Source organism: Furipterus horrens, unplaced genomic scaffold (assembly GCF_987537825.1).
Source record: "Furipterus horrens unplaced genomic scaffold, mFurHor1.1.pri manual_scaffold_3, whole genome shotgun sequence".
In the NCBI taxonomy this organism is placed as follows: Eukaryota; Metazoa; Chordata; class Mammalia; order Chiroptera; family Furipteridae; genus Furipterus; species Furipterus horrens.
This window is the reverse complement of record NW_028327173.1, coordinates 186,302,009-186,327,136: the sequence shown is the minus strand read 5'-3', so window position 1 is coordinate 186,327,136 and position 25,128 is coordinate 186,302,009. Positions and strand designations below refer to the sequence as shown.

General features: G+C 44.9%; 1 protein-coding gene across 2 annotated transcripts in view; it reads left to right on the top strand.

Annotated features, from left to right (window-relative positions):
* The window catches only part of DCAF5 (DDB1 and CUL4 associated factor 5), a 93,978-nt gene extending 84,447 nt beyond the window's left edge, over positions 1 to 9,531 (top strand). For both annotated transcript variants that reach the window (XM_090271037.1, XM_090271038.1), the window contains exons 8-9: positions 544 to 671; positions 7,469 to 9,531. In XM_090271037.1, coding sequence (XP_090127163.1) covers positions 544 to 671; positions 7,469 to 9,232 — 1,892 coding nt within the window. In that variant the 3' untranslated portion in view covers positions 9,233 to 9,531. The remainder of the gene's footprint in view (positions 1 to 543; positions 672 to 7,468) is intronic.
* The last annotated feature ends 15,597 nt before the right edge of the window (positions 9,532 to 25,128 follow it).

Sequence of the window (25,128 nt, the reverse complement as noted above, 5' to 3'; positions counted from 1 at the left end):
AAAAGAATAAAAAGATTCTCCATTGTTTCCCCCGCGGTTTTTATATACTTGCCGTTTTGTTTGCTCTCTGCATCATAGAAGTTGAGGGCAAATGGAGTAGAGATGTTTTTGTGCATTTAAGTAATTATATGCTCTGGTTCTGCTTGTCCCTGGCTCAGCTGCCTAACTGTTCCCAAGCAGTTCAGTCTCATGTTTGCTCATGATTGGCCTTTTCTAAGGTAACACTTGGATTCTATCTTGGTATCAGAAACTTGGGAAATGTTTTAAGTGGCTGTAGCTTCATTGACAATGGAATTACAGTGGGTGGGCGTGGGCAATGGTTAAAGGCTAAATAAAGGCTTTTGGTAAGAGCACATATGCTGAGAGATATTTTATCTCCCCTCTTTCCATAGCAGCATTATCTGTAAGATTAAGCTTTCTGCTGGTGGAATAGTTAATAAAAAAATCTTGGCTCCAGTTCAGAGCTGTTTGCCTGCCATTATTGGAACCTGTATACCTTCATTTATTTAATTATTTGATTTTTGTTTTCTTCTCTCTTCCCAGGTGGCATTGGTAGGGTGGTCAACGGAGCCTTCATGGTGCTGAAAGGGCATCGGTCTATTGTTAACCAGGTTCGATTTAACCCCCACACCTACATGATCTGCTCTTCTGGTGTAGAAAAGATAATCAAGGTGAGACACCTTCCCCTTCTTTCCTTTTAGAGAAATTATTACAGTTCCCAGTTGGAAGAAATGAAAACAGTGCATATAGGATTTTATGTCTAACCATATTAATGAGCTTATCAAAATTCTCAATTATTGTGACATATATTACAAAATATTGACAAATAGATGTTAAAAAAAGTGATTTAAAATCCTCCTATCTTGACCATTTTTTTAATAAGAAAAAATGTATTGCCATTTATTCAGATATATTGGCTAGTATTAACTTGTAAGATATTCACTCACAGATTTTTATGAAGAACTGGGTTTTGAAAAAGCATCAGTTTCAGAAGAGGTGAATTTACCAAATGTGCAGTGTGTCTCTCTTTTGGACACAGGACAAATGTAGGCAAATACTTTATGCAACTTGAACAAACAGAAGTGGCTTCCTTTCCTGTCCTTGCAGCCCTGGAGATAGCTGGGCCAAGGGAGCACCCTCTTGCCGCTTCTTTACTTACGGTCACATCACTCCAGGGCCAGTGTGTTCAGATAGCTTTCTGCTCTGTGTCTCTGGACCACTCTTAAAACAGTCTCTAGGCTTTGAAACTAGATACCTGTATGCTGCTGCATTTCCAATGGCCTTTGATCTTGAGTCGGATGAATTCTGCTTTCTAAACCTCATCTGGAGGTTAAGGAGCCACCATCCCCTCAGTTACTAAGTGTACCCTTTGCATTAATTGCTGTCCTGATATGACACAGATAACTAAGTTACTGCCAGAATCATAGCTAAATTGTTTCAGGACATATCAAAAATAACTACATGCGGTTGCCATTAAGGCTAAACACTTGCATCAGTTGCACATCAACTGAATGAACTTAACCCTGTCAAGGAAAGTTTTTAGACCCCGCAACTGAGAGACGACAGAAGGGTGGTTCACAGCTCATCACTCACATTTCAGTTGTTAGTAACCCTTTTCTACATCTGAAAATGAGGGTTTGGGGCAGATGATGAATTATTTGAAGATCCTGTGATAACTTAACTTTTAAGTTAGGATAGATTGTATTTCCCCTCAAAAGTTAAAACTTCTCTTTTTTGCTTCTAAAATGGCCTTGAAAACCTGAGGGGGGTTTCAGAGGGAAAGTAAAAATTGCTTTGTGTTGATATGGTAGTTTTCGTTTTCTTTTGCTCTTTAAAAATAAAAATAAAAATAACCCAGAGTTAAACCAAGTTGTAACTGAGGCAAAGGAAGCTATCCGAAATACAGTGTAGGTGTATGGGTCAATATGCTTGTTTGTCCTTATTCCAGCTTCCTGGGTTTAGAGTTTGTTGGTCCCGTGACTTTCATGATTGCATGCATTTTCTCATAGGGTTAAAACAGGATTTCTAGATCATTTTTACTGACTTCTTCTTTTTACAGATGATATTTATGTTATAAATTAACTGTCTGGGGTTAATTACACAGCCCATTAGTGGTAAAGCTAGGATAGAGGCATTACTTCCCAGGATATTGCCACACTCACCATGCTAATGGGAAGGCAGGCAGCAAGCAGGCAGCCTGGTGTTCCTGCAGGATTTGACCATATCAGTAGTCCTTTATTTGGGCAGTCAATGAATTGGCCTTGTCCCTTGCATTGCTTTCCCTTCTCTTTTGGTCTATGACTAATGGGTTGGCATGGTAACATGTCCTCTCCAGGTCTGTTGATGTCATACTCTTTCTCAGAGAGCTCTGCTTGGGCTTCTCCTTTAGAAGAAAGATTCCAGTTTGATTCTGTACTCTGGGATGCTTCTGTGCTGAGTCTCCCCAATTACTGTTTAGTCAACTGGAGTCTTTACCCTAAAGGTCATAGGTTGAAAACTAGCCAGCTCCTCAGAGGAGAAAGAGAAGAAAATGTTTTCTCTGTGAGGTTATCCAAACAGCTGAACTGTGGAGCTCACTGCTGCCAGGTTCCAGTAGGGTCTGAATCCTGTCCCACTAGGAGGTGCGTTAAGCCGTTTGAAACCTTAAGTCAATACAGCTGGTACCCTCAAGCAGCTCTTTGAATCTGTCTCCCATCTGTCAAGTGAGGATGCTCAATATTACTTGACACCCAGGAGAGCCTGTGAATTACCTCTGCCTTTCAATTTCTGACTATTTTAATAAATGTCACTTTCCTACTTGCTATTTCTGAGAGGATCAATGGCTCAGAGAACATCAACCCACCACGTTCTAGTCTAGCCTGACACCTGCTTTCCTCTCTCTATCTCTCTCCACTTCCTCTCACCTTCTCCTGTCTTGTCCTTTACTGCTGCCTTTCTAGCCCAGAGGAGAAGGGTCCCTGCTGTCAGGGCCAGCCTTTTCTCACCTGTAACAGGTTTTCTATCCTCCTGAATGCCCACACTTAGCAAAAGAGGGCGTTCATTTAGTAGTTAAACATATGTGGGAACAAGATAGGGCAAAGTTTTTCTCAAAGACCAATATTCACCCCATATGTGTGATATAACTATTGCATGTTATTTGTGCTAGGACCTATGGGGACCACAAAGGTAAAGAAAGGTAATGCAGGTCCTCCTGGGAATTGATGACCTGGTAGGAGAGACAAGAAATAAAAGTGATGGAAAATGCAATAGGTTATACAAGAGACATTTAAAAAGTGCTGTGGGAAGAAAGATTTTTTTCCCCCATTTGGGGTAATCTCGGTATATGTAATATTTGAACTATATTTTGCAGAATAAAGACTGCAAAAGGTAGGAAATGAGTAATATTGGAAGAACATTCCAAATAGAAGGAATGGATATTTCATTATTTAATTGAATCAACAAATATTTATTGATAACCTACTGTGTTCCAAGCATTGTGCTTATGAATAAATGCTGAGGGGCAGCATAATGTGGGACCAAAATGATCATGTTCGGCCAAAGTGAAGAGCACAAGAAGGGAGAGCTAAGATAGAAGGCTGGGAAGGTAGGCCAGAGGTGGACCCAGACCGTCTTGGAAGCCAGATTACAGAATGTAGAGAACCTTTGAGTAGCATTTTAAGTCCTTATCTGTGTAGCTTTTCTTGGTAAGTGGACATATTTCTAAGTTTAGTATTGGGTTGGACAAAATGTCCATTTAGTTCTTTCCATAAAATAAATGACACATTTTTTATTTTTACCAATAACTATTGATTTGGATATTTTGAGTATGTCGGCTCTCTCCCACATGGTAGTGTAATGTTGATTGTTCTCAGTTAATGTCTCAATTTGATCACTGTCAACTTCAACTGGTCTACCCAACCGTGGAGCATCGTCCAGCAGGAAATCTCCAGCACGAAACTTCGCAAACCACTTCTGACATGTTCCATCAGTAACAGCACCTTCTCCATACACTGCACAAATTTTTGTGTGTGTGTGCAATTCAGTTGCATTTTTACCTTTTTTCAAATAATAAAGCATAATATGCTGAAAATGTCACTTATTTACTTCCATCTTCAATATTAAAATGGCTGCACAAAAATTCACCAATTTTGATAAGTTTTGGGTTTTTTTTTAACACACACTGATATGACAGCTGTCACAATACAGTCTAACAGAATTGTTTCAAATGAAGTTAAAGATAACTAAGTGCTACTAGAGCCATCTTATGGAAAATATCAAATGAACTTTTTGGCCAACCCAATATAATAACAGTCCAAAGAGAGAAGAAGGGCCTAAAGTTGCTACTGCAAGCATGTCATGGTCACCTGTATAGATCAGATTCCTTGTTACTTAATTGCTTTCAATTCAAATGATGTTTGAATAAGAATTGAACTATATCCTTTTCCTTAGCATCCTCTTGAACTAAACTTTTCACCAGGCTTGGAGAGAGAACTGCGTATCCCTCTTTTCTCATGAACCTTGCTGGATGAGTAGGCATGTGTAGCTATTGATACATTTAACATGTCATAGGAAGTTGTATTTTCATTGCTTCACTTCTGAGTTGTTGAGAATTTCACTGTAAAGAAATAAACTATTTTCCCTGGCTGGTGTGGCCCAATGGATTGAGCACCAGCCTGTAATTGAAAGGTCACCTGTTCGATTCCGGTCAGGGCATGGGGCATGTGCCTAGGTTGTGAGTCAGGTCCACAATTGGAAGTGTACAAGAGGCGACTGATTGATGTACCTCTTGCACATACATCGATGTTTCTCTCCCTCTCTTTTTTCTTCCCTTCTCTTCTCTCTAAAAAATAAATAAATAAAATCTTGCATTAAAAAAGAAATAAGCAATTTCACTAATGCTTGAAGCTGATATTTTATGGATGAGGGAGAACCGAGATAATAGAGACCATTGGTACTTCTGGTGTTCAAGTCTCTTTGAGGATAGGTCTAAAACTTTCTGGTTGAGGTATTCAGCTGCTAAGTGAAAGAGAAAGCTCCACATTTATTGGTGCTTTGGTATAGACTGTGGAAATGATTTCCATTTCTACAGATGAGAAAAGAGGCTTTCAAGGGTGAAGTCATTTGTCCGGGGCCATGTGAAGTGGTAGGGCTGAAGTTTCTCTCTGTTCTACCTGCTCCCACACTTTGTGCTGCAAGCCTCTTGAGGCTGGAGGACTGGCTGTCTATATGGGGGATTTGTTTTGCTCTGAATCTTAGGATTGGATAACACTGCTTAGATGAGGGAGCTGAGCTTCACCCAAGGTCATCAGCTAACTAAGCTGAGTGGGAACTCACATGCAAGTCTCCTGCCTCCTGATCCAGCATTTTGTTCCATTACTCCAAGCTTCAGGAATGAAAGTCTACCTCAGCTAATGTATTCCAGAGTCAGAATAAAAGCTGGCTTTCAGTGCTATGGTTTTCATTCCTGAAGTAAAGACATAGGGCCCTGGGTAGTTGATTAGAATCTAGAAACTGGCTTGTTGGGTAGCTGGACCAGAATCTTGCCACTAATATTTTGTACTTCAATTAACAAATTCTGAGTTTCTGTGAAGTACATGCAGATTTAGCTTCATGTTAGACCACATGGTTAGTAACATTTTATCATTTTTGAACTGGTTAACTAAGAGATTTGACCCAGAATATAGACTAAGACCATAAAACAGCCTAAGGGCTTTGCCTTTAGGACCCCTCATTTTCCTTTCTGAGTCACCAAACTTCTATTCCCTTGGGCATCTGTTCTCAGAGATAGTCATTTATTGCTTGAGCCTGTTGCTGAAGGCCATGTTTGAATGTTTCTCAAACAGCCCTGGGTGGTGTAGATCAGTGGATTGAATGCCAGCCGTTGAAGCGAGAGGTTGCGGGGTTGAGTCCCAGTCAGGGCACATGCCTGGGTTGTGGGCCAGGTCCCCAGGCAGGTGATAGGTGTTTCTCTCACACATCCATGTTTCCCTCTCTTTCTCCGTCCCTTCCCCTCTCTCTAGAAAATAAGTACAATTTAAAAAAAAAAAAAGTTTCTCAAACATTAAAACTCACAAAGAATTTGAAAATCTCTTTAGACAAATCCATTATTTTCTGCTACGTATTTTCTACTAACTGTATTCCATTGCTTAAAAGTTGGCCTCCCCACTTACTCATTCCTTGAATGCTTGTTAAAAATACAGAACCCTGATACCACCCGTGACTTATTTAATCAGAATCTCTGAGGGTGGGTGGGGCTCAGGAGTCAACGTTGTAATTATTCTTCAGGTGATTCTTGTGCACTCCGAAGTTTAGGAGCCACTGCATTAAACTCTCCTGGGTGAGATTATGAAGCTGGAGAGGGAAGAACACCTGAGGAGTTGTGGGCAGGGAACAAAGTTAAAGGAAGAATGAATTTGGGTTAGGAATTGGTAGAGCACTAACCTAGGTTTCTTCAGCCCCTCCAAAGAGGCACTACCAATCAGGAGTTGAAGTAAAGCATGGAGGGAACAGTCTTCAGTAAATTCATGGAAGTGAATTTATCCTTGGATAGCTTTGGGGAAATGAAGTCACTGTCTTAATAGAGGAGTGGGAATGAGGAGCCACTGTTTTCTGGGTTGGGTTCCATCTAAAGATAGACACCAACCTGTCAGCCAAGAAAATTGCCTGGAATTTCATCTGAGTTGCCATGGCTACCAGCTGATTATAACCAAGCTTCTTTGTGCTGCTGTGGACCAGTCTAGCAGTCAGGTTAAGCTAATCATTCTCATTTGCAGTGAGCGATTAATTACCTCAAACTTAGTTTTTGCATAATTTATTCAACTTGTAAAGTTGGGCCTTGGCATTCAGGCAGACCTGAGTCTGAATCCTAGTTCAGCCACATTTTGGCTGTGAGCCCACATGTCTGACCCTGGAGTGGAGGGATATTAAGGGATGGAGCTTTGGTCTTAGGGAAAGGTGTCCTACCTCTTCCTGTCGTAATAGAAGAGTTGGAGAGCAAGCCAGCAGCTCCCTGGTTAAGAGAACCCAGTTTCCTGGGTAACTGATGCCTGCATGTCCAAGAGGGAACTGCAGTGTAGGCAGTTGGCTATTCTCATCAAGCTCCAGTAAGCAATTCCCATTAGTTAAAAATAGAAATGTTGCAGTTGGAGAGAAGTGGAGTTAATGGCTGAAATATTAAGTGTCGCAGAGGACTTACTGCTGGGTCTGTTTTTACTTCGGCAAAGTGGTGCCTCTTTGTGCAGAGCTTCGGTCTTCTGAGAGTTTTGAACACATTGATCAATCTTTAAATCCTCCTCTGTCCCCTGAAGGGGGTTATTGTAATTTTCATACTACTAATAGAGGAAGTTAAAAAGGCAGGTGGATGGTGGAGAGATGGTATATAATTATCCTGGGCCTAGAGACAGGACTTAGGTCTCCTAGCTGATACTACGGCCTAGACCATGTTTTTTCCAATCAGCCCTCATTGGTTTTGTTTTCACCTTCTGTGCAGATCTGGAGCCCATACAAGCAGCCAGGATGTACTGGAGACCTGGACGGTCGGATTGAGGATGATTCCCGCTGCCTCTACACACACGAAGAGTATATCAGCCTTGTGCTCAACAGTGGGAGTGGCCTGTCACATGACTACGCCAACCAGTCCGTACAGGAAGACCCCCGGATGATGGCCTTCTTTGACTCCCTGGTGCGCCGTGAGATTGAGGGCTGGAGCTCTGACTCGGACAGCGACCTGAGTGAGAGCACTATCCTCCAGCTGCACGCAGGGGTCAGCGAGCGCTCGGGTTACACCGACTCCGAGTCCTCGGCCTCGCTGCCTCGCTCCCCTCCACCCACCGTGGACGAGTCTGCCGACAGCGCCTTCCACCTCGGGCCCCTTCGTGTCACCACCGCAAACGCAGTGGCAGCGACTCCACCCCCACCCACGTGCGAGGATGCTGCTTCTCGCCAGCAGCGCCTCTCAGCTCTGCGGCGCTACCAGGACAAACGCCTCCTGGCGCTTTCCAACGAGTCTGATTCTGAAGAAAATGCCTGTGAGGTTGAATTGGACACGGATCTCTTCCCCCGTCCACGGTCTCCCAGCCCTGAAGATGAGTCCAGCAGCTCTAGCAGCTCCAGCAGCTCTGAGGACGAGGAGGAACTGAATGAACGCAGATCATCCACCCGCCAGCGGAACGCCATGCGGCGCCGACAAAAGTCGCCCAGAGATGAGAAGCCCAGCGCCCCGCCCAAGCCCTCCAACACCTACATTGGCGAGGACAACTATGATTACCCCCAAATCAAAGTGGATGATCTCTCTTCCTCCCCCACCTCCTCCCCTGAGCGGAGCACTTCTGCCCTGGAGATTCAGCCAGGCCGGGCATCACCAACTTCGGACATAGAGTCAGTTGAGCGGAAGATTTATAAAGCTTACAAGTGGCTCCGCTACTCCTATATCTCCTACTCAAATAAAGATGGAGAGAGCTCCCTGGTATCTGGGGAAGCAGATGAAGGGAGAGCAGGAACCAGCCACAAGGACAACCCAGCCCCTTCCTCCAGTAAGGAAGCCTGTCTAAACACCGCCTTGGCTCAGAGGAACCAGGACCTGCCCCCTGAAGGCCACAGCAAGGATGCTTTAAAAGAAGGGACTTCTGCTAGAAATCCCAGTGCTGCCCCAGGCCATGAGCATAGTGGCCACTCTTGGGCAGAGGCATCAGAGGACACCTCTCAGGACACTAACAATGGTGGCTCTATAGAACACTCTTTTGAAACCAAGAAGCTCAATGGAAAGGCCCTGAGCAAGGCCCTGAGCAGCCGGGCTGAGGAGCCTCCCTCTCCTCCTGTCCCCAAGGCATCTGGCTCCACTTTCAACAGCGAGACTGGCAACTGTCCCAGGACCCAGTCTGATGACAGTGAAGAGAGGAGCATCGAAACCATCTGTGCTAATCACAACAATGGACGCTTACACCCCCGGCCCCCTCACCCCCACAACAATGGACAGAACTTTGGGGAGCTGGAAGCAGTGGCCTACTCTTCCCCAGGACATTCAGACACTGACCATAACTTGTCCCTGACAGGGACACTCCTACACAAAGATTGTTGTGGGTCTGAAATGGCCTGTGAGGCCCCCAATGCTGGAACAAGAGAGGACCCCACTGACCCCCCAGGCATAGACAGCAGCAGGGCTGTTCATGGCCATAGTGGCCTCAAAAGGCACCGAGTCGAATTGGAAGATACAGATACAGAGAATTCTTCCTCAGAGAAGAAATTAAAAACATGATAAACACAAAGGAAAAATAAAAAGCTACAAAAAGGCGCTTGACAAAAAAATGTTTAATCCTGTTTAGTGAACACAGAAGAAAGGAAAAAAAAAAGTATTAAAGGCACATAAAACCAGGGCCTGAATTTTGTGTCTGATGCTGCTCCCTTCTATTCTACAATGGGTCTGATGTTTAGGTGGCCATCAGCTTGTGCTGTGTTAAGAAAGGGGAAAATTCCAAGTGACTCCTTTCTAGTAAAATGTAAGCATAGGGTACCTGTGCAGATTCTGTTCAAGTAAACCCTTATTGAGACATTTGACTTGTTCTTGTGTGTGTGTGTTTGTGTGTGTGTGTGCGTGTGCGCACTGGCATACGTGAGCTCATTGTTTCAGACTTTTCCTTCAGTTCTCCATCAGAAAGGATCTATGGATATGTGTTTTTTGCCATCTCACCTTGTTTACATGCCATAGGTGTTCTGGTCCTAACGATGAGTACCTGCTACATCAGGTTGTGCTGCCAGTGTGTAGTGGATTTATACTGAAAGGCTGGAGAGGAGACTGGAAACAGGCCTTCAGCCCATTGGCTGTGCCGGAAGGGAAAGCATGGTTCCTTTCTTAAAGAAAGCTTCCATGTTTCCTCTCAGTAGCACTTCTACATTGAGCATTTACCATAGACATACTAAAAGTGGAGCATTTTTAATGCTAATGAGAGGTTAGCACTTCAGATCAGATTCAAGAGAACATAGATCCCTGATAAATTTCACTGATTGCAAATTGAGTCATGCTGCAACACATCCTGTATGGAGGCCATAAAATATAACTAGTCATGGGTAACACTTTAACCAGTTAGATACTTAGTTTTAAGAGGCTCTCAGAAGGCCTACAGGTGCTTCTTTGGCCCAATGTGATGGCATCTAAACATATTAAAAGAAGGGGAAGAGACAGCTCTTAAGAGCTTTGTGCTCAAACTACTAAAGTGGGTGTTATATGTGCTTTGAGAGGTATTGTAAAGAACAGAGTATGGTACTATATTAATTTAATTCAACCCAAAATGATCGGTGAGAATTCATGGGCCTGGCATCTTCCCTCGGGCTTGCAATTGACAGAGGCTGTGGTGTTCTGACCAGATCTTGCAGAGCAGTGGGCATCTTGAAGTAACAGATTCTTATTGAGTAGGTCTGTCAGGAGGCAGAGTATGTGGAAAGAGCCACTGGTTTAAGACTCCTGGCTCCTAGAAGAGACTTTGTGTCATTGGGTAGATAAAGATCGAGAGGGGGAAGAGACCATATTTGCAGCATTGCAGTGGTAGTTACAGTCACTTGGTTCTCAATGGAGGGTTGTGCAAGACAGGAAGAACTAGGAATGACCACATATCTTGTTGTCATAGATGTCATGAAAAGGCAGAATACTGGAAAGAACTGAGGAAGAGAGAGAACACTAACTTTCTAGGGCACAAAGGTGCTAGATGATTAGGAGCCCAGCTGGCACTGGTGTGGGGAGGACCCACTGTGTGACTGGTGTGGCTTCACTGATCCTTTCAGAGGAGGACCTGTCCTACTAGAACTGGGACCAAGGGGAGGCAGCCTGTGGAGAATGAAAACTTGGATGGATTTAGGCACTGGGAGAAGAGAGGTTACTTATAAAAGAAGGTTGTTGATCTAAGCCAAAAGGAGATATCATCTTGCTCAGCTTTGTGAAAGGCAAGATGTGCCTGGTATGTGTGATGTGACTTGGGTGTGAAAACACTGTCTTAGGAGGAGATGAAGGAGTATGAGTAGCAGTGGGGATGCTTAAATTTAACAACTGTAATCTCACTGGGGAGGTGGGAAAGTGATTCTGTAACCATTAGAATTATTTGGATTTGTAATCAAAATGGTTTTATGATTTGTCTTTGACTATTCACAGATTATTGTAAATTCTGGTTTTATAAGCCCGAGTCGTTTTACATTTGCTTTTCCAAAATTTATTAAATTGGAATTTTTTAATTCTTTATATACAAAAAAAAAAAAAAAAATAGTCATTCAGTGTGTGTTTCTCTTCCCCTTCCTAGTCAGCCTACCCAATCTTTTTGTTTTATTTAATCAGTAGGTAGCCTTTCCTGACTTCTCTAAGGATAATCCACATATATTCCTGGAGAATAAAGAAATAGTTAAAGTTTTCTTGTGAATTAGCCACTTGGTAGTTACTGCTCCCAAATGCAGAACTTGGTCTTTTCATGTTAAAAGCCTTAATCTCATTTGGATACTCAAAAGAGAAGTCAAAGTTCATTCTGGTTCAACTTTAGTATCCAAGAAAGATCGTTTTTTAGTAAGGATGCCTTTCATTCTTGGAAGAGATTCCTCCGGGCACCCTAGGTTCAGCTTGCCAGGAGATATGCCCCACAGGAGCAGGCTGAGAAATACTTGTCTCCACTCTCATTTCCAGAAATCTCCTGTCTGTGATTGTGGTCCTGGAAACCTGGCAGGAACCACTTCCAGGGTCCCTTTACCTATCCCGTTATAGAATCTAGGTTCCAACTTTGGAGGCATATTTAATCCCCAGATTGTTCTATGATAAGTATTTTTAGTAGCAGGATGATGGCACTGATTAGATTAAAGAGCTACTCAAAAGTGCCTCTTAGGTTTTTTTCTGCATCCTGTACATAAAATTTTAAGTGGCTGGTCCAGACCTATAAAACCGTTTCTCTTTATTTTCCACCTGGTTTTGTAAGTGATTCCTGTGTCTCTAGGACAGCAAGTAAATGAGTTAAATGAATAGTTGGCTTAGGGCAAATGAAGGTTGCTACTGTGCTTGATTTACTAAGCAGGGAGTCCCTTGTTTGTCAAGGTGCCTTCCTCTGCTGAAGCCTTACCTCCTCACAAGCCCACCCAGCAATGCTAACTCTTCTCCTGTGTATATGCAAATAAACCTATTATTCACTTTTCATGGCCTCCTCTTCTCTTCCAGGGAAGACTTGGTTGCTTAGACACCTCTCCTCCTTCATTTCTCTCCTGTTTTAATTCTTGCCTAGTAGGAAACTTGATTCTAAGCTACACCGAAGGCCAAAAGAAAAACTGGTACTCTGCATCCATGCCAGTGGTCACTGTCACTTTTGGTATTGGGGCAAAGGTCACGTCTGGACAACAAAATGTAGGGAGAGGTATTTACTTGTTCTCCTTTACCAGGCTGAGATGGTCTCTGTAACTGACCCTTTTATTAGTTGGAACTGAGGGAATGAGGCAGTGAAGCAATAGGACAAACAGCCCCCAAAGAAATTATGTTTTCTGATGCTTCCAAATAATCAGATTGCTTTTCCTGCCCTGTCTCAGGCATGCACTGAAAACTTTCTCTTAAAAAAAGAAAAATTAAACCAAAACCTTATATATTCTGCCTGGAAAGCTGCCTCCTTTAGTTTACTGAGAAATTCTTACTAACCAAGACTTGTGAGGAAAACAGACATCCCAAAGAAAGACTGTCCTTTCCTTATGACCTGAGCAAAACATTGTGCCAGGTGTGACACACTAAGGTAAAGTAAGGCTCAGTGAGTCCAGACTTGCCCACGGTAGCAGGACAAGGTGTGTGGTCCTTTCAGGAGGGATATTGCTCGTTTGCCCTTGAGTATTCATCCTCGAGTGGGATAACACGAATTCAGGTGACTTGGAAACAATTTTGAATTTTCTTAGACAACAGTGCTTTCTACTTGCAACAGAAGAAAAGTGTGTAAGAAAAGAAAATCTGAGCCATCTGCACCCTGACTGCATTTTACTGTTAATACAAAGGTGGTAAAATGCCTCTGAAATGGAGGTTTCGAAACAAAGATAAACTTCACTGGGGCCAGCACTAACGTGGCCAGAAACAGGCAGGAGGAGTTGCACCATTTTCTTCACTCAACAGGTTTTACTCGAGTTGCACATAAGGTTCTGCAGTGCTTATCTGTAAGACGGTCACGCTGTAAGGAAATGAGATGTCTAGCATTTCAAATTACTGAAGTTGGGAAAGGACTTTTTCTGAAGCCCAAAGCCCAGAGCCATGAACTAATGGAATTTTTTAGCTGAAGTGCGGAATGCTAGCTTACAAGTCTCTCACTATGTGACTTTGTTAGTAATCACACCAACGCCAGAGAAAGTCAATAAACCACTAAGAAATCTGGGTGCTGACCCAGGATCCTTAGGCATGAGAGACGTTCTTGTGGTCTAGGGACACTGGGAGGGAAGAAATTTGGAGGGAAGAGGATTAGGAAGACCTCAATGGAAGAAATTAAATGCTAGGTGGGTTCAACAGCTTTCCAGACCCACAGAACTAGCATTGAACATGGCATGACCTGGCATCTGAAACACCTGGTCATCAAGACTCCAAAATCCCCAGGTAAAATCCCTAACTTAGGATAATGGACATCTATAAAAATGCAGATTGGTTCAGGAGAAATTCTCTTGAGTGCATAAATTCCATTAAGTAATGATCATATAATCACATGAACACCAGCACACTTAAATATACCGTATACCTAAAACAGGTGAGTGTGTGGTTGTTGGTGATTGGCATAGGTTTTCATAGGGAAACAAACATCTCCCAACTTGACTTCCCAGCCGGGTTGGTGATGCTGTTTGGGGCCTATCCATACCACCATTTTTACTTTCATAACTCAGAGTCAGTGTTTTCTTTTATTATTATTTATTTATATTTGTTGAATTTAGAGAGAGATTGATTTGTTGGTGCCACTTACCTATGCATTCATTGGTTGATTCCTGTATGTGCCCTGATGGGGAATCTAACCGGCAACCCTGGCATATCGGGATGATGCTCTAACCAACTGAGCTACCCAGCCAGGGCCTAGAGTCAATGTTTTCTTACAGTTCTAGTCTCTCCAATATGCCACCTTAAATTTTAAGGCTAACTTCTTTTTTCTTCCTCCTAAAAGAGGCCTGGGAGTGGGCTAGAAATGGCATTGCACTAGCAAAAGTAGTCTATACTGGTTCTTCAATGGAGTCCTGGACAAATAACTCAGATTCTTAGAAACAAATACAAAGGTCCCTCTCAACTCTAAAACCTGATTTTTTCCCATTTCATGGGCTGTCTAGATGAGTTCTCAGGATACCGCCATAGTGCCCACCAGAACCAGTCAGTGAGCCAAGATCTTTGGCAAGTGTATAACTGCTTAGAGCCTCAAGTTCATCTGTAGTGTGGGGAAAGAATGCTTCTCTTGGCATATCGTTAAGGGATTAAATAGAAAGCACTAGTGTTTGCTTCATTAGCACATCCTCTCTTTTCTGGTCTCACTGCTTGTCGATAGCAACGTGCACACCTCATAAAAGACTTTTTTTTGGATGGGGTCTGCCGAGGAAAATAGAAAGTGAATTCTTCAGAGGAAGAATTTACTGTTTATTAGCAAATGTTAATCTAAAAACCACAGAAAAAAAGTAATTATCCCCATAATAGTGGACTTGCCTAAAGCTGAGTCTGGAGCCTTGGAACTGCCTCCAACTTGGGGAGCCAAATATCTAAAGGCTGAGAGCTTGGAGCTTTTGAAAAAGAAAAAGAAAAAACAAAACAGGCCTGGCTGACAGAGGCCTCACAGATCCTTGCTTAGGCAGCAAGTCTGTAGTGGGTGGGGGAGGAGTGGCAGAGTAAACTGTAGTTTTAATATGGTGGTGCTGGAGATGACCCAGACCTCAGGAGCCGGTACAGCAAACCTCTCTGGCCTTCCGAGCTGAAATTCCCCCATCTGGAGTTGGGCCAGCCCTGGAGAATCAGAGTGGCAAGCCATGGAAATGCTCTGTGTTTGTGCTGAAGGAAAGTTTTGACCAGTTTTCCATGCAGTATTGTTTTGTGTGTGTGTATTAAATATCTTGCAACATCTGGCTTGGCCAAGGGGAAAAAGAGTCAGAGTTCAGTCCTGTCCCACTGAACCCTTGGGACAGACCTGCGATAGAAATATAAGAGCACATTCGTGGCACTTGGTGAGGGCAAGCAGAGAAATATGAGAGAGGAAGGTTTTGAATTGCTGATGGAAAAGAGGCAATGGAATTATACTCGGGAAAACAAGCTTTTCAAAACACATCTGCCAGAAGAGAAGTCAGAGCAAGGGTGGGGGAGACTGAGAGGTCATAGGTGAGTTCAGGCTTAATTTAGCATTTTGGCCTTATCCTGAGGGGTGGGGGTGGGGGGACGGTTAGCTACGTCATCCAGTCCAGGTCCCTCATTTTAGAGATTGAGAGCCCAAGGCTAGATAGTGGCTTGGTCTGGCTTCTAAGACTAGTGCTCTCCTCACGGCTTGCTGTTCCTAGATGTGGTTCTTTAATTGTGGGGTAGGGGGTGCTTACCTCGATCTCTCGACCCTCACCCCACATGACTAGCGGATTTCTGCTTACAATATGCCATGGTAGCAAGGGACTGAAAATGGTCTGTAAGGAGGAAGGAAAGCTTTATGCAAAGGAAAAACAGGGCTGAGCTTGGACCACCCTCAGAAAATCAACCCAAGGGACCTACGCACAGACCTGTGACTTGTCCCTGTGCCTTTCAGCAACTCTGACCACTTCTGGTTTGCTGAATGCTGGCTGTCCTGATGCACCCGGAGTTGTCAATAAATCCTTCAGATGACTTTCAGAGAGGAACAGTCAACACAGGGAAACTGGAAGAAAAGATAAAAGGGACCAGAGGTTGGGAGCTGAGGTCACTAGGTTTTAGGAACGCAGACTCAACAATGGAAGACCTTTCAAGTTGTAAGCACCCGAGGACAAGAAGAGGAAGGAACAAATTTTAAGTGGAATCTGCCCAATTGCAGGCCCAAGAAAACTGGTTCAAATCGCTGTGCTCTTGGTTTTGGAGTCCTGGAAAGATCTTTATCCTAAACTAGCTGTGAGAAACAGTTTACAGCTCAGATCCCTTTATCATTATCTCAGTTTTTAACTTCCCTGTCCAAAGGAAACTCCCAGCACTTTGTTCCTCAAGCAGCTGCCTGGGTTGGAATTCATGGGCATGAACTGCCAAATTTAGCATTACTGCGGAAGGCTGGACAGTGCCAATGTGACAGCCTTGGGCCCAGCCCGGGTAGGTAGAACAGCTGGTGGAGACTGTCTCATTCCAGGTCTGGCTGACTGTACAGGCAAGAATTGGCACAAAGGCAAATTTGTCCTGCTGCTCAGGCCAAAATCCAAATCCTACACTTCCCCCAGCTTGTCCTTCTGTGGCAAGACCCATGAGGCTGTCCCAAGCTTGGCTCCTGCTGAATCAGGGTGCTCTATTACTTGTGAGGCCAGTTGAGTCTGGTCAGCAGCTACATCTGGCCCACTGACTTCCCCTCTCCTCTCCTGATTTGGGGTGCAGTTGGCAACTCACTTCCTCCTGAGTTCGGCAGGTATACTTGAGGTATCCCTGTGGGGTGAGGTTCAGACCCCCTGCCTGCTAAACATCTGCACTGTTTTTTACCTTTTCATCCCTCAGGTTAACCTGTGAAATGAAGAATCCAGGGAAAAATGAGTTCTTGGGTTCCACTCATAAGGGAGGGAAGAGGAGGGTCGGCAGGGCTGGTCCTGGACTTGATACACTGGACAACAGGGGCGACGGAGATCTAGGAGGAGGATTGGAGTCTGAAAAGGCAGAAGACCAATGGCGAGCCTGCCTCTGGGATCTCCTCTGGAAGGAAGTCAGACTTCTGAGATAGACTGTAATTATTGGAACAGCAGGGCTGGGAGGCCAAGCTACTTCTTCATTCAACAGGATCAGCTATTGTGTCCAAAGAAATGTAGACTTGATGTTTAATTGGGATTGGCTCTTTGGATGTTGATGCAGTCATAGATCAAGGACTCTGCTCCTTCAGCCCCTGGTGCCTTGAAAGCCAGAGACAAGGTTTTAACAACTAGGAAGTAGATCTCTGGCCAGTGACAGTATATGGCCTCTCCATTTCCTAGATGGTATTTAAGCTCCAGGGTTCCTGCCATCAAAATCTAGAATAATGGAAAGCCTCTCTAAGATGATCTCTAGCCACCCGAGGGCAAGACCACTTCTTTGCTTCTGCAGCCTGTGGCGTGCCTAGTGGTCTGTTTGAATGGCACTTCCCCAGAGTGTGGTAGCCGTGACCTGGTCAGGTGCACATCATGGTCCCGCAAGCTCCATCAGGTGGAGCTCTCAGTCCCTGCTCCCCATGCCAAGTGCACTAGGGCTTGTCCCCAGAGCTTTGCACATTTCCCTTCCCAGTCTTCCTACCTTCCCCTCCCTGACCAAACACTAGCCCATGAACCGTCAGGCTTGGGAGCCCCGGTTGTTGCGGTCAGGAGGAGAGGGAAAATATCCATGACACCTGCTGAGCCCACAGCCACAGGGACTTTATCCTTCTCGGTCCTCAGTGTGACTTCAAAGCCCAGGAGAGGTTCAGCTGCCCAGTTTTCCAGGCTACTTCTGCTGTTCAATCCTCCTCCCCTGAGGACACACTATGGGCCTTGCTCTGTGAGTGGCAGCTAAATCAAGAGGATGAACCAGAAGCAGCCTCGCATAACCTGATGCTCCTTGGCCCCTTCCTGCCCACTTCTGGGCATTTCTGTTTTGCTACTGTTACTTCCCCTCCATCTCAACAGAGAAGGAACTAACAAATGTATTCCAGCTGAGCCCTGTGTGCCTTCCTGGTGCCAAGAAGCCTCCTTCCCTTGTGCTCTTGAGTCAGAACCCAGTCGCCCCAGAGTAGCAGAAGTAGTGTTGCAGGAAATTACTGGTAGCAAGAAACTCAAGCAGCACTCAGGGAGGGGGAGGAACAAACTTATTCACGCATGCAGGCCCAGAGTAGTAGTCTCCAAAGGTCTGAGCCCCGAGCTGCCATCTCACAGGCTTTTATGGCATTTTGCCAGCAAGTGTGGGAATCAATGCTCATTGGCTGATTGTTCGCAGGCAAACTGTTCATTGGTGAATTGTTTGCGGGCAAACTGTTCAAAAAGTTTTTCTGGTGCAAATACAAGCAGTTACAGAAACCGAATATGGCGATTATGCCTTTTTCTGATGCAAATATACAAGCAGTTACAGAGACAGAACATGCCGATTATTTTCCTTATCAGTAGTGAGTCAGGGAGAGAGGAGGCTCTTGGTGGGCTGTGAAGTGGAGGTCCAGGGTAGCGTTGGGTGGTAGAAAGAAGGTGGCCTGAGGAGCCAGAGAGACTTAGGTAAATCTCTGCTTTGTGACACAGGACAGGCTTCAGAACCTGAATTGCTTCATACACAAAGTTGAGGTGAGACTTACCTTGCAATATTGTGTGGATTAGTAAATATATATATAAAACACCAGCTCAATGTCCAGCAGGCTGTAGGCACTGGATAAAGAGAGCTGCTATTATTGTCATCATAATCATGTCTTCTTTCAGGGTCAGTGACCTGCTGACCGATGACCCCGGGTCCATGATGCTGGTATTATGCAAAAGTTTGAGGACAAATGGCAGTAGAGAGGTCCTGATGACTTCTCCAAAGATGTTATCTCCTCCTCCTAGTCTGTTCCCTGTCAGCATCTATGAGAATGTGGCACTTGAAATGAAGCTCTGTTGTGAAATGCTTCGTTCTCTTTTTGTCCTACATACTTCCAAGTAAAGCCAGCCACAGAAGCCATGCCTCAGAGCTAGAGTTTGAAAACTGGAAGCTGGTAAAGGGAAAGAAGGGGCAATGGGTAGAGGGAACACTGGGCACTCACAGCCACTGGGTCTCCTTCCAGCTGCCCTTCCTGTGACTTACTGGGACTGAGCGGACAGAGCTTTGGTCTATCCAGCAGAAGTGTGGCCTTCACTTTAAGAAAAGCCAATTATGAGAAATTCACTTGGAGAAACCAAAATGAGGACAAAGGGATTCACATAATATATAAATGAATTCTGCAAAAGACTAATGATGGTGTCCATCTGTTGTGTAAAAAGAGACATCCTTGGGTATAAGGATGCAGGGTAACCTTGGAATGAGTTCTTTAAAATGAAACCAATCCAAAAGTAAATAAACAAAATATTTTAAAAAATTTAAAAAAAGCCCTGGCTGTTGTGGTTCAGTGGATTGAGTGCCAGCCTGTGAACCAAAACGTCACAGGTTCAATTCCCAGTAAGGCACATGCCTGGTTGCAGGCCAGGTCCCCAGTTGGAGGTGTGCAAGAGAGCAATGTATGTCTCACACATCAGTGTTTCTCTCCCTGTTTCCCTCTCTTCCCCTCTCTATAAATAAATAAAGTAAATATCTTCAAAATAAATAAATAAAACAAAACCACTCTTCAGTAGACCTGAAGTGATGTGACCATCCTGAGCTTTGCTGAGATGGTCGGTTGGCCCAAAATGCAGGAACTTGCCCCAGGGAAGACATTTCTTGGCTTCCACTATCCATAAGGATTTCAGCCTCTCTCTAGGAAGTCACCACAAATCAGAGGTAAAAAGTCCCAGTTGATCGTTTGAATCCTCCTTTCCCTTCCTGTTCCTTAGTGCTCCTGAGTGCTGAGGAGGCTTCTAGAAGCCAGTTCCCTCCCAGCACCCCTTCTTCAACCACAAAACAAAAATAATCATTACAAGGTCACAGATCTTTGCACAACGGAAAGTTTTGGGAACAGTAGTTTTCCTTCAAAATTTTAATCCATGAAGGTTTAAGAACAACCTCACTTTGTGAGACCAGAATGTTTAAAAGGAGTCATTGTTCTAGAAACTCAGCCAAGTGATGTGAGATATGAAGCAAAGAGATGCGTCTATCTTTTTCCTTCCCTGGACATGGTGCATCTCAGTACTGGTGTCCTGAGGCTTTGCAGATCTGCATGGTGAGTGTGTGTTTTGGCTATTTCTGGGTGAGAAAAATGAGTGAAAACAATTCCATCTCCTCCCTGCGTTCCCAGTCTTGCTGTCTGCCATCAGGAGACTGTCCACAATCAACGCCACTCAAAGTAAGTATGTGCGTGTTCTGTGTCCCAGCAATCCACTCCTGGGGTTATGAAAATATTCTAAACTTGGATTGTAGTGATGGTTGTACAACTCAAAATAGACTAAAAACCATTGTTGTACACTGTAAATGGGTGAGTTTTATAGTATACAGATTATATCTCAATAAATACATTAAAAAAAACAAGGGGGAGTGTGTACTCATGTGGTTGCCCTCTGGTCCTTCTGCTTTGTGCTTCTGGTTTCATGTGGGAACTGGGTAAGGTTCACCCACCTTAACCCTGCCCTTGGGCCATTGCCCTTGAATGGTGCCCAGTTGCTTCTGGCCCTTCCTGCTTGAAAACCCAGCACTGGCCAAAGGTTCCAGGGCAGAACTAATGGGCTACACGCAGACCACTTCCTCCATTGCCTGAAGAGGCTCACTGCCACAGAGGTTTTTCTCGTAATGGAAGTTGGAAAGGACACCCAGGGCCTTGGGTGTTCTGTTAACTAACCATAAGTTTTCTCATCAGTCAACGGTGTGACCGTAAGAAGACATGTCTTTCCTTCCTGGCTTGGCCAGTATTAGCTGTGTGACTTTAAAATTTTGCTTAACCTCTCTGAGCTTCAGTTTCTCTTTCTGAGAAGTGGGTATAAAATTACCTAGAGCAGTTTGGGATCGTGATTGAAGTTATCCATGTGAAAACACCTAGCCCTGTACCTAACACAAACAGTATTTGGTAGATGTTTGCTGAATCTGCCTCCACAAAAATCTAACCTGCTCCTCCAAATAGACAACCAAGAATATTAATACAACCTTGATTTGGCAACATTGGTAGAAGAGTCCAGATCACCGGAAGTAAAGTCATACTCTTAATGGAGAGTCTATCATGTGCTAGACACAGAGTTGGTTGTTGGGAAACAAAGATGGATGCAATGGTTTTGAGTCAAGCGGTGGGTGCAAGTGACAGAAACCCAACTTAAAGTGGCAGCAGCAGAAAAAGGGAATGCAGTGGCTCGGTAACCAAGCTGAGTTATTGGAACTTCCTCCTCCTCCTCCTCCTCCTCCTCTGCCTCATGTTCTGTGGTTGGACTTCTGCTGTATGGCCTAGAGAGAGGCCTATCCCTCCTACCTGATTGTCCAAAGTGGGAGATGTGAGGAACCTTCCAGTAGATTCCTAACGTCCCTTCCTAGGGAAACAGAGTGGGTACGTCCAGGGCTGGGACTAATTATCACTGGATGGAGATGACAGAGAAACCAATTTCCTCTCGGGAATTCCAGCACTTTTAAGCCTGAAATGCGCTTCTCCCCATTAGGAGACTGGTGGTGGCAAGAGACCGAAAATGCAGCTCAAGCCACATGAACAATGACAGGGACTGAAAAGTCCTGTGGTAGAGTGGCCTTACGGTTGGTTCCTCAGGGCTCTGTCTGTTCCCCTGCAGTTCTCTCAGCTCTGCCTCCATGTGTGTCTGCGTTGTCTCAGGCTGGCTTCCTCATCGTAATCAGTCAGAGCAGCGCACTACTTTGTTCCCATCGTGGGGCAAGAGTGGCTTCCTGCAGCCACTGAAGGAAAGTCTGAAGGGGCGGCTCTGCCTGGACCATCATGGCCATGGCAACACCCGTGACGACTCCTGAGGCTAAGATGGCAGGAGGCATGGCGCTGGGCCGATGCACTTCGACAAATCAGAGTCCACCTGGAAAAGCACAACTTAACAATGGGAGAGGCTGGAAGGACGCTGAGAACATAGACACAATGCCTACCACAGGGCCAAAACCTCATTTGCAGATAAAGGAAATAGGGCCAAAGGCCTCCCAAGGTTCTGTGTCTAGTTTGTGGCAAACCTAAGACCAGATGTCAGCGGTGCTGGCTACAGTTGGCTGGCTTTTTATTTTGTTTTGCTTTTTAAATTGAATCTATTAGGATGACATTGGTTAATAAAGTTATATAGATTTCAGGTGTACAATTCTATATATAATGCATCATCTGTATATTGTATTTTGTGTTCACCACCCCAAGTCTACAGGTGGCTGGTTTTGAATCAATAATGAAATAGAAGGCCTTGATGGGTTATAAACACTCCATCACTAGTGAGTCAAGCCAAGGCTGGATGGCATCATAGCTATAAAAGGAGTTTCTACACTGATCTTCAAGGAAGGACAGAGGCCTCTCTTATTGGCGCTCTGTGGGAACAGCGCAGAGATGAGATAACCACTCCCAAGATGGGATGGTGGAGACTGGGGCCTGCTTCAGGGATGGGCTCATCCCGTCCACTTTCTGGAATTCGTAATTTCCTGAGAGAGGCTCTGACTCCCCTCTGCCTTCCCCTCCTCCCCACCCTGTTCCCAGGCTGAACGGACAAGCTGGGGCTGGTAATTGTGTTAGTTCAGTTTCCTCCCTGGCCCTGCCCTCCTAGTAATCTGATTTTCAAGGGACAAGGGATGGCAGGGCCCAGGCTCAGGAAGAAATCTGTTCCCTCATGTCTGTTGGGCCTGCTAATTTGATAGAACTACTTGCTGAGCTTCCACAGAACCCCCATTAGGACCAAATTTCATCTGGTTCCCACAGCCCTGGCCCTGGAGAGCTCCCCAGATCTCAACCCAGAAGGAAATCCAGCTTCCAATTCAATTTCTACAGAAGGAAATTAAGTCTTTAATATATTAATAGCAACCAGAGACTGAGCACCTACTGTGTGTTAAACACAGCACCAGGTGCTTTATATAGCTGAAGGCTCACCAGGTGTGCCTGTCACCCTCGTGAGTTCACAGGTGCCCCATGTTAGGCCTGTGGCTAGTGATCCCCTTTGACACAGGACTCCCGCTCTATGTGAATGGACTTGCCCTTGGGCTCGGGGCCTCTGGCAAGCTCTTGTGTGGTTCTCAGAGTAGCAGTGTTTCTAGGACAAGATGACTGTGTGAGTGTGAAGCAGGATCTGGCCCAAGTTTCCTTTCCTACTTAAGGGCTCCTAGGGTCTAACAGGAGCCCATAGCCACTAGGGACATCCACTCCATCGCTATAACAACCACCATGGCTGTAAACCCCATTCTAAAACTCAGCCTGTCAAGCATCGTGGAGGGTGTGTAGTGGTGTGAAAAGAAAGACACCGAGCCCTGGAGAGAAGCAGTTTTGCCACCTATTAGCAGCGTGGCCTTGGACAAGTTATCTAAGCTCTGAGGTGGGGCTTCCTCACCTGGGAAGTGACAAGTGACTTTCCATGCTTCACTTCACCCAGACAATAGGCACCTGCTTCCCCAGGCAGTCAGCCCACTACCAGAATCAGTCTGGATGCCCACAGGTACAGCTTGCATTACCTCTTACCCCAGAAGAAGCACCTTTTCTCAGGCTGTTTCCAAAGGGCAGACCTGGGTCCAGCTCCCTACTTCTGCTGCTGCCATTGTTGTGAGTGCAGATTCCAGGGAGCCCTGGAAGACACCCACTCCCCCCACCCTCGCTGTCAGAGAGCTCCATGCTGGCTCTCCCCAGCTTGCTTCCAGCCTCTTTCAAATCCCTTTGTATGTCACTTCTCCCAGGAAGGCCTCCTTGACCACCTGATCCAAATTAGCCAGTTCCACATGACCCCACCCCACTTTCCTTTGTCCTGACTGCCCATCTCCTTAGACAAAACTAACAAGTGGGTTTTGCAAGGTCACATGATACAGAGCTAATATACCAAAATCTATTGTATTTCTATAATTCGTTTTGCATTAACTTTTGCATATGGTATGAGGTAAGGAAGGGTTGAAGTTAGTTGTTTTCATGTGGGTATCAAGTTGTTCCAGCAGCATTTGTTTCTCCATTAAATAACCTTGGTGCTTTTGTAAAAATATGACTGACTATATATATGTACTGGTCTATTTCTGCCTGAAGAACTTCTGTCAGTTCTGGGTATGTTTCTATGGCCTGATTTTTCTCCTCATTATGGGTCATATTTTCCTGCTTCCAACTACATGTTAATATTTTTAGTAGATTCCAGATATTGTGAACTTACATTGTTGAATGCTGGATTTTGTTTTGTCCCTTTAAAGAATGATGGATTCTATCTGGCAGGCAGTTAAGTAACATGCAGATTATTTCAATCCTTTCAAGGCTTGTGTTTAAGTTCCTTTAGGGATGGACTACAGAAGTCTTATTCCAGGGCTAATTTAGCTCCACTTCTAAGATGCAGGTCTCCACTGAGTGCCTGTGTGTTTAGCGAGGTTTCTCCACTCTGACTAGAGAAACGGTTAACCATTCTAGGCCCTGCGTGAGCTCCAGGAATTATCCTGTTTATAGCTCCCCATTAATGGCTCTTTCCTTAGAAATTGTTTTTGCTGGACCCCATGGAGTTTTAACTAAGCACACACAGATTGGTACTCAGTCAAAGACTCCAGGGGAGGCCCTGGTGGGATGGCTCAGTTGGTTAGAGCGTCATCCCTATATGCTGAGGCTGTGGGTTCCACCCCTGGTTGGGGCACGTATAGGGGCAACTGATGGGTGTTTCTCTCTCACATTGAGTTTCTCTCTCTCTCTCTTTCCCTTCCTCTCTCTGAAATCAATAAACATATCCTTAGGTAAGGATTTTTTTTCTCTTTTTTTTAGTTCAAAAAAAAAAAGTGAGGACGCGAGTTACACAGGTGTTTGGAGTAAGAGGGTCCCAGCCAGAGGGAACAGCAAATGCAAGGCCATGAGGCAGGAGCATTTGGTGGAAAGGAATGACGTGACCTGACTAACGTTTTAGCAGAATTACTTTTTGTGTGCTGCTGTGTGGAGTATAAACAAAGAGAAGGCAGGTTTGAAGTAAGAAGACCACCCAGGAGGAGGAAGACCACCTGGGAGGCTGTTGCAATAATCCTGACCAGAAAAGCATATCAGGTGTGAGAGCGAAGTGCATGGCCCAGCAGGTGCCTAATGCACAGACTCGGGGGGCACTGGGTTTGTTTGGGGAGCAGAAATCCGTTCCTGCTCTCTCAGGTTAACGCGGTCAAGTCTAGGTGGTGGTTAATAAGACGGAAGGGAAGCTGGAGTTAGGAACCAGCGAGTCAGCTGGTGAAACGCTCCCATCCTCTGTCTCAGTGGCTAGTCGTCCCTCACCTGCTCTCTCTGGACTGGA